Source organism: Maylandia zebra, linkage group LG23 (genome assembly GCF_041146795.1).
Source record: "Maylandia zebra isolate NMK-2024a linkage group LG23, Mzebra_GT3a, whole genome shotgun sequence".
NCBI lineage: Eukaryota > Metazoa > Chordata > Actinopteri > Cichliformes > Cichlidae > Maylandia > Maylandia zebra.
In genome coordinates, this window is record NC_135188.1 from 8,296,364 (window position 1) to 8,308,763 (window position 12,400).

General features: G+C 39.1%; 2 protein-coding genes across 6 annotated transcripts; one reads left to right on the forward strand and one right to left on the reverse strand.

Annotated features, from left to right (window-relative positions):
• Positions 1-233: 233 nt before the first annotated feature.
• ankrd29 (ankyrin repeat domain 29) lies at positions 234-7,091 on the reverse strand. 5 transcript variants are annotated; one of them, XM_004557173.3, is made up of 10 exons: positions 6,884-7,091; positions 6,084-6,194; positions 5,686-5,784; positions 3,680-3,778; positions 3,376-3,474; positions 2,926-3,024; positions 2,709-2,807; positions 2,243-2,338; positions 702-800; positions 234-614 (listed from the first exon to the last, which is right to left on the reverse strand). In XM_004557173.3, the coding sequence occupies exons 1-10, from the start codon at positions 6,893-6,895 to the stop codon at positions 531-533; spliced, it is 897 nt and encodes a 298-aa protein (XP_004557230.1). In that variant the 5' UTR covers positions 6,896-7,091; the 3' UTR covers positions 234-530. The 5 variants fall into 5 exon arrangements, with proteins under 5 accessions (XP_004557230.1, XP_076736596.1, XP_004557232.1 ...); XM_076880481.1 differs by having other exon boundaries at positions 6,825-7,091; XM_004557175.3 differs by having other exon boundaries at positions 6,025-6,194; positions 6,825-7,091.
• A 1,068-nt stretch (positions 7,092-8,159) lies between these two features.
• On the forward strand, positions 8,160-12,163 carry cts12 (cathepsin 12). Its single transcript, XM_004557172.5, has 8 exons — positions 8,160-8,226; positions 8,544-8,689; positions 8,819-8,938; positions 9,145-9,309; positions 9,391-9,612; positions 9,699-9,867; positions 10,778-10,883; positions 10,976-12,163. The coding sequence occupies exons 1-8, from the start codon at positions 8,196-8,198 to the stop codon at positions 11,073-11,075; spliced, it is 1,059 nt and encodes a 352-aa protein (XP_004557229.2). The 5' UTR covers positions 8,160-8,195; the 3' UTR covers positions 11,076-12,163.
• Positions 12,164-12,400: the final 237 nt, after the last annotated feature.

Sequence of the window (12,400 nt, forward strand, 5' to 3'; positions counted from 1 at the left end):
AATTAATGTAATTAAATCACAGCACAGGTGAGCTACAGGTGTCTGTTAATAGGGATAATAGTGACCTCTAGTGGGTATTCGCCACATAACTAGCATACCATTGTATTATTAAAATGTGTACGTAATATCTGATCCTTATTTTATCATGACTGCTCATTTTCCAACCGCAAATAAAATGTAATTCAAAAAAATATTACACATCCACACAGATACTCCTGCATTAATAAATAAAATTACACTTTATTACATTTATTAAAAAGGCAAATAAAGAGTGCAAAATATATAGAAATCTGACAACACTTGGGATAAACACAAATAAACAGGAGACCAGTAGGGGATGATGCACATGGAAGACAAATGTTTTTTGTGTTGCGCTATACTTTGTCCAGGTTTGTTCGGCATACGACAGCTTAATTTCAACCAAAAGCAAGCACCGTGTACAGTACATGTTGTAATTGGGTGGATTGGACACTTGTTTTCTTTCCCCCTCCTTACACAGACAGGCGTGAAGGCAGGAACCTGTGCCATTATCAGCTGTGTCCATTCAGGATTTTTGGACGTAAAACCTTAAGGATGCGATCATTCTTTGTCAGATCTGCAGGGAGTTCACTATTCTGCAAAAGATACATGGGAAACACTTTGATTATAATATCTAATGAGATTATATACTTAGGTTGTCTGCTGTTTGTCTGCTATCCCACCTTATTGAGTAGCGTTGGGTCAGCATTTGCTCCAAGTAGCAGCAGAACAGATTGAAGATTTCCACTCATAACAGCAGCATGAAGGGCAGTATAGCCATTCTGTAGACAAGACACAAATATGAACTACCCTTCTTTAATATTATTACTTTTCCTTTAATAGTATCTGGTATTTCACAAGCATGCATCTTCCTTTTCTTGTTCAGCATTAGATTACAAGATTGATTAACAGCTCTAATATTGGGACACTAAATAAAAAGAAAGAGCCAGCAGCCAGATAATGTAGTTTAACACAAAAAACGGAAATGGGGATGGCAGGTCCACTGACTTTCTTTTTGTGTCTTTTTGTCTTTTAGCGTCATCAGTGCAGGTCTTTAAGTCCAGATTGAAAACCTATTTTTATTCCCTGGCTTTTAACTCTGTAGGAAACTGACACCTTCTTATTTATTTTATTGTATGTAATGATTTTATGGTATTTTTAATTTGGTTGTTGTTTTGATCTGTGTTGTTCAGCACTTTGGTCTGCCTGGTGTGTTCGTAAAGTGCTATACAAATAAACGATGATGAATATAACGATGATGGAAGAGAGCTGTCTCTGTAACCATGTTTCAGGCCTGTCAGCCATGACCCACTCTGACTGCCCGGCTGCCCACGGAGGAAATTCATCTGATTGTTAGTGGAGCTGGATATAGAGCCTCTGAACCAGTGTTCCTTGCTATTTGAGCACTGAGCTACTCGTGATGTGGGTGGTATTTTTGGGATTGTCTGACACTACTAGTAATATGTTTTTAATAGTATTTATTTGATAGTTCAGCTTTTTTTAGATCCTCTTTTGTTCTGTTTATGAGCAGTTGGAAATGTAAAAATAATTTTTTATCTAGGTATAAAATTTAGCACCGTTATTTTGGTTTGACACTATAGGCTTATTCATTTTTTCCTAGACAGTGATTTTTATTGTTATTATTATTTTTATTTGATTTCCTTTTTACTGATTACATTCCAACAGTACTGTCATGTGCTGTACATACAAGTTACTCATTGCTACATAAAGATATCAGTGTTGTTGTTGTTTTTTTAAACCTTTTTATTATTAGTGTCCATGTATAAAAAAAATTATATCACTGTTGTATATTGTATTAGATTTAGCTATTAGCCATTTTCCATCTGCAATCCCTGGGAATGAAAACACAGCTTTACCTGCCCAGGGATGTTGTTTCTTTGGATCAATAGTTTGCAAATATTTTTAAGTTACTCTCTGTGCTTCTACTGATGTCAAATCTTCAAATCTTTACAAAGAGGAAATCACTATCTTGACTTTCTCTAAGCGGGTAACATCCATCCTACAAAACATGCAAAATCTATCTACAAGCCCACTAAACATTGCTGATAAAACAATTTGTTCTATATGTTTAAGTTTGTAAAAGAACACACTGTGTTTGTGCCAGACTATTTTTTTGGTGTTGAAGAAAAGCTTGAGAGCTTGACAAGTTGTGCCTTAACCATAGCTATTTCCCAAAACAGACATCTACAGCAGCATGTTTTACCTTAAGAAGGCCAAGTGATGGAGAAAATTTGAGGAGTTCCTCAATGACGCCATTGTGGCCTTTCAGCGCTGCTTTGAACAGCGCTGTTGATCCATCCTTGAAAGACACAAAAAAAGCATACAATTGTTAAAATTGTCACAAAAATCACGAGTCCATTTTCAGTTACTCACATCCTTAAAAGCCTTTGACTATATCACGTTTCCCACCAACAGATAATCTCTCATCCAACTTTGAAATGTTAAATATAAGTGTAAGTATCTGCATACAGTTGCAAATTCAATCTATATGTCCATATAATTACAAATCAAAAACCTTTTATGGTGAAATGTTTCTATAAAGACAGATCGCAGCCTCCTAGTCTTATGTAATGTCACACTTTCCACACTGCAGAATGGCAGGAATCAATAGTAAAAATCCCTTTATGTACACTTTGATGTACTTTATTAATCCTAAAAGATCAATGTACTTGTCTGTCAGCATCCCGATCAGCACCACGTAAGAGCAGCACCTTCACCACCTCACTGTGACCCATTTGGGCTGACATCCACAGGGGGGCAGTGCCATCCTGGAGGAGGGAATTGATGAAGAGGGGGGTTGTAGGTATTGAGGGACAATTAGCAGGAGTAGGTGACAACATGTTTAGAGCTCTGTTTTAAAGAGGCAGAGTTTGGCGAGGACATTACCTCCCTTGCTTGGTTGACCTTGGCACCGGATGACAGCAACTGACGAATCACAGTCACATGACCCTCTTGGGCAGCAAGGAAAAGAGGGGTGGCACCATCCTGCAAAACAAGAATTACCTCACACTAGATTTTCGAAATCTGCTTGGAAAATCTTCCAATTAGGCATAGACTACATCACTAAAACAAGATTCCATCAGTACTATTTATAAGCACATTTTTGTGTAAGCAGGTTGTTTTTCCATGGCACCAAGGAAACACACAGTTATCCTGCCCAGTATGATTCATGTCTGACTCAGCAGTCTGCAGAAACCTGAGAGGCTAGATTCCAGTTGCTGGGACAATGTGTGCAGCTAACCATTGTGTTTCTGACAGACAAATAGACTTAACAGACAGGACAGTGACGGCGTACTGAGAGCGAGAGGCTGCAGACGTAAATGCAAAGAGCCTCACGTTCAGCTGGTCGTGAACATTGGCTCCATTTTTCAGCAGGATGTCCACCACTTTGGAGTGACCGTACTGAGATGCGACAGTGAGAGCTGTGCCACCATCCTGTCACATAAACACACATGGATGCACAAGAATGACTAAAGTGTTCGGCAACAACAAAAATATCTTTAAAGTCACAGCAGCACTGTTTGTGCATCGCTGTCTCTTTATCTCCACATTCTGAAGTCTGATGATAGCACTGCAGCATTCTCCTTCACACCCAGTATTCTAAAGGCCATGATACACATCATTGCACCCTGTTGCATACCTTTGTCTGGAATTCAGTGGAGGCACCGAATTCAAAGAGGAGCTTTACAACTTCATGGTGTCCTTGCTGGGAGGAGAAGAACAAAGCGGTAGAACCTGTCTGGAAAGTTTAAAAAAAAAGACACCGCTGTTTACCTCAAATTTACCCTAATGGTGTACACAATATAACCTTTCATGAATATCTGACATGAGGAATAGAATAAATAAGTGTCCAATTGGGGGAATTTTGCTGCACATATGGCCCTGTTTTCTTACAAATAAGATTCTACTCAAGCATAAAACTAACATTATAGAAAGTTTTATTTGGCGGGGAAAAAAACAGAAAAAGAACTTAGCACAAAGGTTGAAATATAACCAAAGTGTAGGGCAGAGAGTTAATGAGGACTATATGCACCAAACCTATAGCAGCAACTTGCTGTCGCTTCCCAGTGAGACACCAGCCGGTTAGCATAAGAACGGTTGGAAAAAGGAAGAAAACTACCTTGGTGACCTACTGCCTGTAGGTGAGAGAAATCCGCGTATAAACACATCCAAAAGATACTAAATTGATAGACTACACTCCCTGGCCTCTTTGTTGTTCAACTGCTTATTGACAAAAATATTGAATCAGCCAATTACATGGCAGCAACTCAATCTTTTTAGGCACGTAGACCTGTTGAAGTTCAAATCAAGAAAGTCAATTTAAGTTACTTTGTGCAAGTATTTAAAAAAAAACCTGCAGATTTCCTGAGATTTTCTGGCACAGTCATCTCTAGGGTTTACAGAGAATGGTCCCAAAAAAAAGAGCAAGCAGCAAGACCTCTGACATCAACAAGAATTGCTTTCTTGATGTCAGAGGTCAGATTAAATGGCCAGATTGCTTTGGGCTGAAACCAAGGCAACTGTAGCTCAAATAATCACTTGTTACAACTAAGGCGTTCAGGGTATGCAAAGGTTGCATAAACATGTTGTGCATCTCTGAACACAAAACCTTAACTTTTAAGCAGATAGAACTAGCACCCGCTGCTGTGGCCTATCAGCTATGAACAGGTAATTGAGGCAACAATTCACATAGGCTCACCAAAATAGGACAACAGTCTGCTGTAACTTTCAGAATGTAGAGTTAGAATTTAGTACGAACAACAACAGCATGGATCAATTTCTGCCTTTTTACTCAAACAACCTCTAGTTGAGTCACAGGATCCCAATCCAATAAAGCACCTTCGGGTAGAACTGGATATTTGTATCACGGATGTCATATCTGGAGCGACTTGAACGCTGTCATGCCAATAGAGAGCAAAATCTCTTAGGAACGTTTTCCAAGGCAAAAGGGGGTCCAACCCAGAACTACCAAGGTGTAACTAATCAAGTGGCCAGAGGGTGTATAAACAAATTTAAAGCACATGAATTTACATAATACAAGATCTTAAGACATTATTTACCAGATGATGCAGTACTGGCTTAGCGTAGCACAACTGCTGGACAAAGGGAGTAAAGCTAGCCTGGGTCTTCCAGCAGAACAATCCACATATGCACACCTTTGCTCAGTAATTAACAGTTAAAGGCACAGTGTTCCAGACATGGCGGAAGTCTAGTCCTAGACTAAAAACTTTATTCAATTTAAAACTTCAATATTTTTCTTTTGGTCTGGACGAATTTCTAATCCATGTCTGGAAAACTGGAAAGTGTAAAAACAACAATTAGTGGGTTTTCAGGAGCTATGTGCCAGCAGGTTGTAGTGACCTTCTAAATTCACCGGCGGTAGCAGACAGTGACTTTCCTTAGCTCAGCACAAAGGCTGGACAAAGGGGGTAAAGCTAGCATGAGTATGCTTCCATTGAAATAAGATAAATCCATCTGTCAACACATCTAAATTTAAAGCCTGGACAGTCAACATCTGTCAAGTTCATTCACTAATATTGTATTTGCCTAATTCTGACAATGTAAAAACACCTTTACCAACACTTTATGTTTTGGAGTCTGTAAGAGTATTTAGTTAATTCATTGGGTTTCATTTCCCCAGCATACCTCTCTTTGGTAGTTGATATCAGCCCCTTGCATGATAAGCTCTTTAACACAGTCATAATGGCCGCTGTATGATGCCACCATCAGCGCTGTTGTTCCATACTGGAAAGAAACATTAATGAGCATATTTGTTTTGTTGCAATGACCTGGTAAACAGTGTAGTGATGGCAGGGATGAAACCACAGAATTCTGCATATTTCTGGCTTAACATGCAAAACTTTCAACTGTTTATAGGACAAAGAGAGAGAGAGAGAAAACAATTAATGGATGAGGAATTGTGATGGTACACACATGCACTACATGAACCCCACAGGTAAGGCTTGAAGCTTTCTGTGTCCCTACCACAGGTGGAATATGGTTAAAGTGTGCATCTGAGCAGCCACAGCATGCAGTGTCCATACACTGTCTCTGCAGTCTGCGTCCACTCGCCCGCTGTTGAGTAGCAGTTGAAGCAGAGCCAAGTTCCCCTTCCTCGCTGCCCAAAACACAGCATTAGCCAGGGGTGTTTCCTTCTGGAGGATAAATACACACAACAACACAAAAACTGACCTGAAAGTTACCATTAGAGCATTAGGAATGCTGAGAGCAGACAGTAAGGACAGCAGAGTGCATCCAGGTGTTACTGTTCAGTGTTGTGATGCACCTGAATATGAATGACAGGTGAGTCATCAATAAAGTGTGCCAAGAGATTAATAATCATATTTATGACATCACATCACATCTCAACCAAAGTTAGGGTTTAAAGTTTGTGCTAACTTTAAGTCTTTACCATAAAATTTAACAAGTTACTCATGAATAATGGGGACTTGCTTTTTGTCCTCAGAAGAGGGGGACATGTCCAAAATGTGCGTAAAATGATTTGTTTCCTCTCAGTACCGGTAATAAAAGGTATGTGGACATACTTGTGCACGCACATTCACGTGCACGCTAGTACCATGGGCCGTTTGACATGCTATTACATCAGCAAATCCGGATGCACACACACCGAGTTGGACTCTATGATCGCCCAGGCCAGTAAGCAGCCATTCAAATGTCAGAGCAAGTGCTACCTCACCGGGCTCATAGTGAAACATAGCAGATCGTTCAATAACCCCCAAATAAACAAGTCTGCACTTCAAGAGGAAGCGGGTGCGATCAATTACCTTATTGCGGCCCTCTCAGGCTGCGTGCACAGAATGATGGACGGAGAAAGCTGGTTTACCTTGAAAGACATCCTGCAGACCTCATTCGTGACTCATACTTCTTCCTGCGCACTCATTCATTAGACGAGATGTTGAGCGCCACTCGCCTGTTTTGCCGCACTGACTTTGGGTGTTGGCGGCGCCCGATCGCGGACATAATAACGGGGAGGCACAAAATCAGCTGAGCTCATCCTCTGCAGTGTGTCCTGCGAGGGAGCAACACCGTGGGCCAGCAGAGGGCGCTGCTGCTCACACTGATGAACTGTATATAAATATAGATTTATGGCGTGAAGCCATGGCTATTAAGCAACCTACATTTACTCAATACTGCACTTAAGACTAATTTTAAAGCATTTGTGTTTTACTATACTTCACTGTAATCTACATTTCTGAAAAAAAAAAACTTCGCCTTTTACTCCACTATTGACATACATATAAGGAGATCATTGTTAAAAATTAAACCAAGGATCTAATCTTAAAGTCTAAATAAATGAAATAAACTATAATTATTATTATTATTAATAATAATAATAATAAATAATTAATAATGTGGTTCGTGTTTAAAACGTTAAAACTTTGAACAAGTGAGCAAAGATTTGGAGCAACTGAAAAAGAAATCCCTCTCTGTTAAGCCCTTGTATTGATCTTGGGGATTTTTCTCTGAAACTTTCTGTTTGTGTTTTAGTCCTAAATTATTTCAGAGAGCAAAAGTCTGCTGTGGTTATCCTTAGTTCACATTTCTAAGAAAGAAAGGATAAATCCCTCATCTTCTCAGAACAAAGATCCAAAATGTCTAAACAGAATACAAATTTGTGTAGCAGAACTTTGCTAAAATAAACTATTATACCGAGTATGAATGACTTAAAATGAAGCCGAATATGGCAGTGAAATCCTGCTTACACAACGGATCTGTATGCCTGCAAGCTCTGTGCTTTTGGTTAAGTTTTAACTACTGTTTATTGTATGCACTCTTGAATGCAGAAATGTTACCCTCAGCTTTCTTACATCAGTTCACTGGCACTTTTATTTAGATAAAGTTCCCCTTTCACAGTTTGTTTTGCACAGTTATGTGACGGTTGTTGTGCTCAATTATAAACCAGTATTTGAGGGATTTACACAACTGCTGCTTTAGCTGTCTCTAAATGATTACAGCACTATGGCCAAGGAGGAGCATGATAAGCATCTTATTTTTGTTGACTAATGTCCTTCTCAGCTGCTGTCATGAGTGTTGATTTAGGGATTAACTTAAAGTATAGTAGTAACATGTACTTACTGACAAGCTTTATAAGGCAGGTCTGTTTCGGTGTCACTGTTCAGAGTTGCTCTCAGAATATGGGACCAAAACAGACTCACATGCATGAAGGTAAGCTGACCAGAGCTTTTTGTTTAATATCAAAAGAACAACTAATCTTATATAATGTTATATGTCTCTTTTATATGTTGGTTTGTTCTATAAAATCCCTTAAATCTATTTTCACTGTTGATTTTTAAAGAAACTAACCTAAGCTAACATAAGCTCAGAGAACACTTTTTATATTGACTAGATTTCCATTTTTCTTTTGATTGATAATACAGTTGCAGTCAGAGGGCTCATGAGGCCATCCTTTCAACATGATATGATGAAATATGATGAATTATACATATACACAATGCAACTGTGCAATGCTCTGGTCCTTCTAGTCCAGCAGGCCAGCTTTCTGCTGAAAGCTGCTCTGCTGTCCGTCCTGCTGAGTGGCCTGCAGCACGTGCTGGCAGACTCAGATGAGGAGGCCCCGACTGAGTGGGAGATCTGGAAAAGCAGATATGGCATAAGCTATGATGAATCAGTGAGACAGCCTCCACATCTAAAATCCTCACAACAACAATAAGTGCAAATGTTCTCTAACGAAAAGTCCACATGTTCTCTAATTTATTCGAGTTTTTCTTGCGTGTGCTTTTCCTGTGTTAACCATCAGGATGACATGGAAAGGAGAGCCATCTGGGAGGAGAATAAGCAGTTGATTGAAGACAACAACCGAAGGTTTCTCATGGGGATGAAGTCATTCAGTATGGCTATGAATAGATATGGAGACCTAGTAAGGAGTATTGTTTTGTTCTAGTAGAATTTAGTAGTAGAGTAGAAGTGTTTTGTTTCAACAAAGAACTTAACCGGAGTTAACCAGCTCCTAAATGTACCTACTATTTTCCACAAAGACCTTAAAAAAAAGAATTGTCTGATTAATTGCTGTAACAAACTGTGAATACTGTGATACTGTGAACAAAAATTGTTTTACATTTGCAGACACAACAAGAATACCGGGTTTTGCAAGGTGCCAAGATGAATGCTCAGTTTGTAAAGAGAGGGAAAGAAGTCTCAGCTCGAAGACTGCGTAACAATGCAAGGCATTTAGATGGCTATGCTGTTGACTACAGAAACATGGGTTTTGTGACTGAGGTTAAAGATCAGGTAAGACTGTCCCTCCATCACATGAGTGGGTATATTCAGACTGAATCACAATCAGATCTTTGTTTTAAATGTTCTTTGCAGGGCTTTTGTGGGTCATGCTGGGCCTTCAGCACTACGGGAGCTATAGAGGCACAGCTGTACAAAAAGACAGGTCAGCTGATATCCTTGAGCGAACAAAACTTAGTGGATTGTTCTAAATCCTTTGGTACCTATGGGTGCAGTGGTGCCTGGATGGCCAATGCTTATGACTATGTGGTCAGCAACGGGCTGGAGTCTTCAAACACCTACCCATACACCTCAGTGGTAGGACTCTGCTGTCTTATCCTACATCATAAAAAAGTAAATAATTCTGCGGACATGCTGTGGTTAACATTTATTTCTCTTAACAGGACACTCAGCCCTGTTTCTACGACAGCAGGCTTGCAGTTGCTCACATCAGGGACTACAGGTTCATTCCCAGGGGAGATGAGCAAGCTATGGCTGATGCTCTGGCAACTATTGGACCAATAACAGTTGCTATTGATGCAGATCATGCAAGCTTCCTGTTCTACAGCTCAGGTTAACTGCCTTAAAAATAACAGTTATGTTATCTTAAGTCGATTTTGATAAGAAGAGGACTTTTTAAACTCAGAGCTGCTATAATGAGAATTTTTAGATTAACAAAGCCACATTAAGCCACATATGAAAAGAGTGACAAAGTGCAACTTTGTTGTTGTTAGTTGTTTTTGTTCTCATTGTATGGCAGCTATTTTTTTCAGCAAAAAAGCTTTGATAATCCCATCGGATACTCAGCAACAGTGAGCAGACAAACAAAGTTAGCAACTATCTTGGGGACACAACAAAGCTTTTAGTAACTAAAGACCCAGAAATTCCCATTAGGAGTTGTTGGAGATTGAACTAAATGCTAAACAGGACTTATTATGGTAATTTTCAGCTTCATGTTTTTTATTTTTGGAGTCTAATTGAGTAATTCTGCATGATTGATGGTTCAAGATGAGCTTCATTTCTCTTATACTGGTGCTCTGGTTCATAAATTGCCTTTAAAAAGTGCAATTTAAGTGCCTCCCCCTTAAAAACCACATTCCCTTTAGGTTAACTTTATTCTGAGTTGCCTACACCTCACAAACATAAAATGTGAAGAGCATGTGGGTTGCTCATCAGTTTTCACAATCCAAGCTTTGTGCCATACCGAGGATATCCTCTTCTTCACAGAATAAAAAAAACTTCCCCAAGCAAAAAGCTTACATTCACAGGACCTCATTTTTTAAAAATTTGTGCATTTTATGTATAAGAAGCCACCATGTAAAAAGTAAGAAATACCACAAGTAATGTTCCCTAACAACTGGTCACTAAGAATTTTCCTTCTCTGAGTTAAGGGTTATTCTATGTCACTGTTGTGTTATCAGTTTGTTTTTGCTTCCCACAAATTTCCAAAAATCAGTTAAGTAGGTTCATGTTTCCTTTGCAGGAATATATGACGAGCCCAACTGCAACCCCAATAATCTGAATCATGCAGTGCTGCTGGTCGGCTATGGCTCACAAGAAGGCCAAGACTACTGGATCATCAAGAACAGGTTTGTTCAATATTGTTCAAAGAAAAAGATAGCATCTGACCAAAACCTCCACTTTTCTTCACCTAAAAATGTCTTTTTTTTTTCTCCAATAGTTGGGGAACTGGCTGGGGTGAAGGCGGCTTTATGCGAATCGTCCGGAATGGCCAAAACGCTTGTGGCCTCGCCAGCTACGCCTTGTACCCTATTCTATGATTTAATAAGATGTGGCAATCTCAAGGATACGCTCTTCCATTGGACCTCATCTCCACAAATCAACAGTCAGTGCTCATACAGCCCAAATCACCTTTCTGACAGTTTAGTAAATGTTTATGAAAAGTTGAAAACTTTTAATAATGAACATGTCGCTTCTCTCAGGGACATCTTTGTGAGGTAAATAAAAAAATATAATAAAATAACTAAAATAAATGTGTGATTAATACCAGGGTCACCTTCAGCAACTCAAAAGATTAGAGCCGCCTTTGATATTTTCACTGGCTGATAGGACTAAATTGGAAGCAGACCAGTTTAGATTTGAACTCTTGCTGTTGCATTATGTGCAAAATGTAGTTTGTCAAAGTCTTACCTGAAACAGACATCCTCTAGATGGCGATATTGCTCCAAAACCTTTAGATGTTGTCCAAAATTAGTGGAGCCTTTGCCCTGTCCAGTAATGCCCCCACCCTCAACATATCATCATATACTGGATTTTGTTTTGTTTTTGTTGCCCTCCTTTTTGTGTGACCTTCATTCATAGACTTTGTGTTAAACATAGATGTAGTTTCTTAGTCTGAAAAGTGAATTCAGAGTGAAAGTAACTAAAATCTCCATTCTTTCTAACAGCCAGAAGGGGGCGACTCTTCTGGTTTAAAAAAGAACTCAAAATTGTACAGAAGTCAGTAGGAAAATGGTCCTCGGCTCCTGTGTTCTGTAACCTCATTAAACACTTTCCTCATGGATTAAAGGGCTACCTTATACACACTAACATATAGATTTTGTAGATTAGACCATATAAAGCAAATCAGGGTACCCTGTGTAAGCAATATTAGTCACAGTTGATTTGTAACTTTCATTGCCAGACTGCAACTTTTTGTTATTTTTGTTAGGCTGAAATGAGAAAAAATTGAAAATCTAAAAAGAAAAAACTGAGCCTGGCCTCAACAAGAATCTGTGAGCAAACAGAACAAATGTAATGGTTATTTTAAAAGTGAGTGCAAATAAAGCTTTTACATCTGTGGTTTTTTTTGTTTCTGTTTGATATTTTTGGTACTCCTGTTTGCTTTAATAAACTATATTCCATATGAGTTCAAAAGTTGTGATTTCTTCTAGATTCATTTGTCACTTATTTCACACACTGCGTCTTCCTTCGTGTGCAACCACACCTCACTGAACTTTGATCTTAAGTCACACATATAGTTACACTCTCAGTCACTTATACAATCCAGCTTTTCTGCAACTCTCTCGCACAAAAAGCTCCAAGGTTCAGTCGAAGCTCCCTCCTAGCAGGGAGGATTTTTTTTAATACACTCACAGGGCTCATT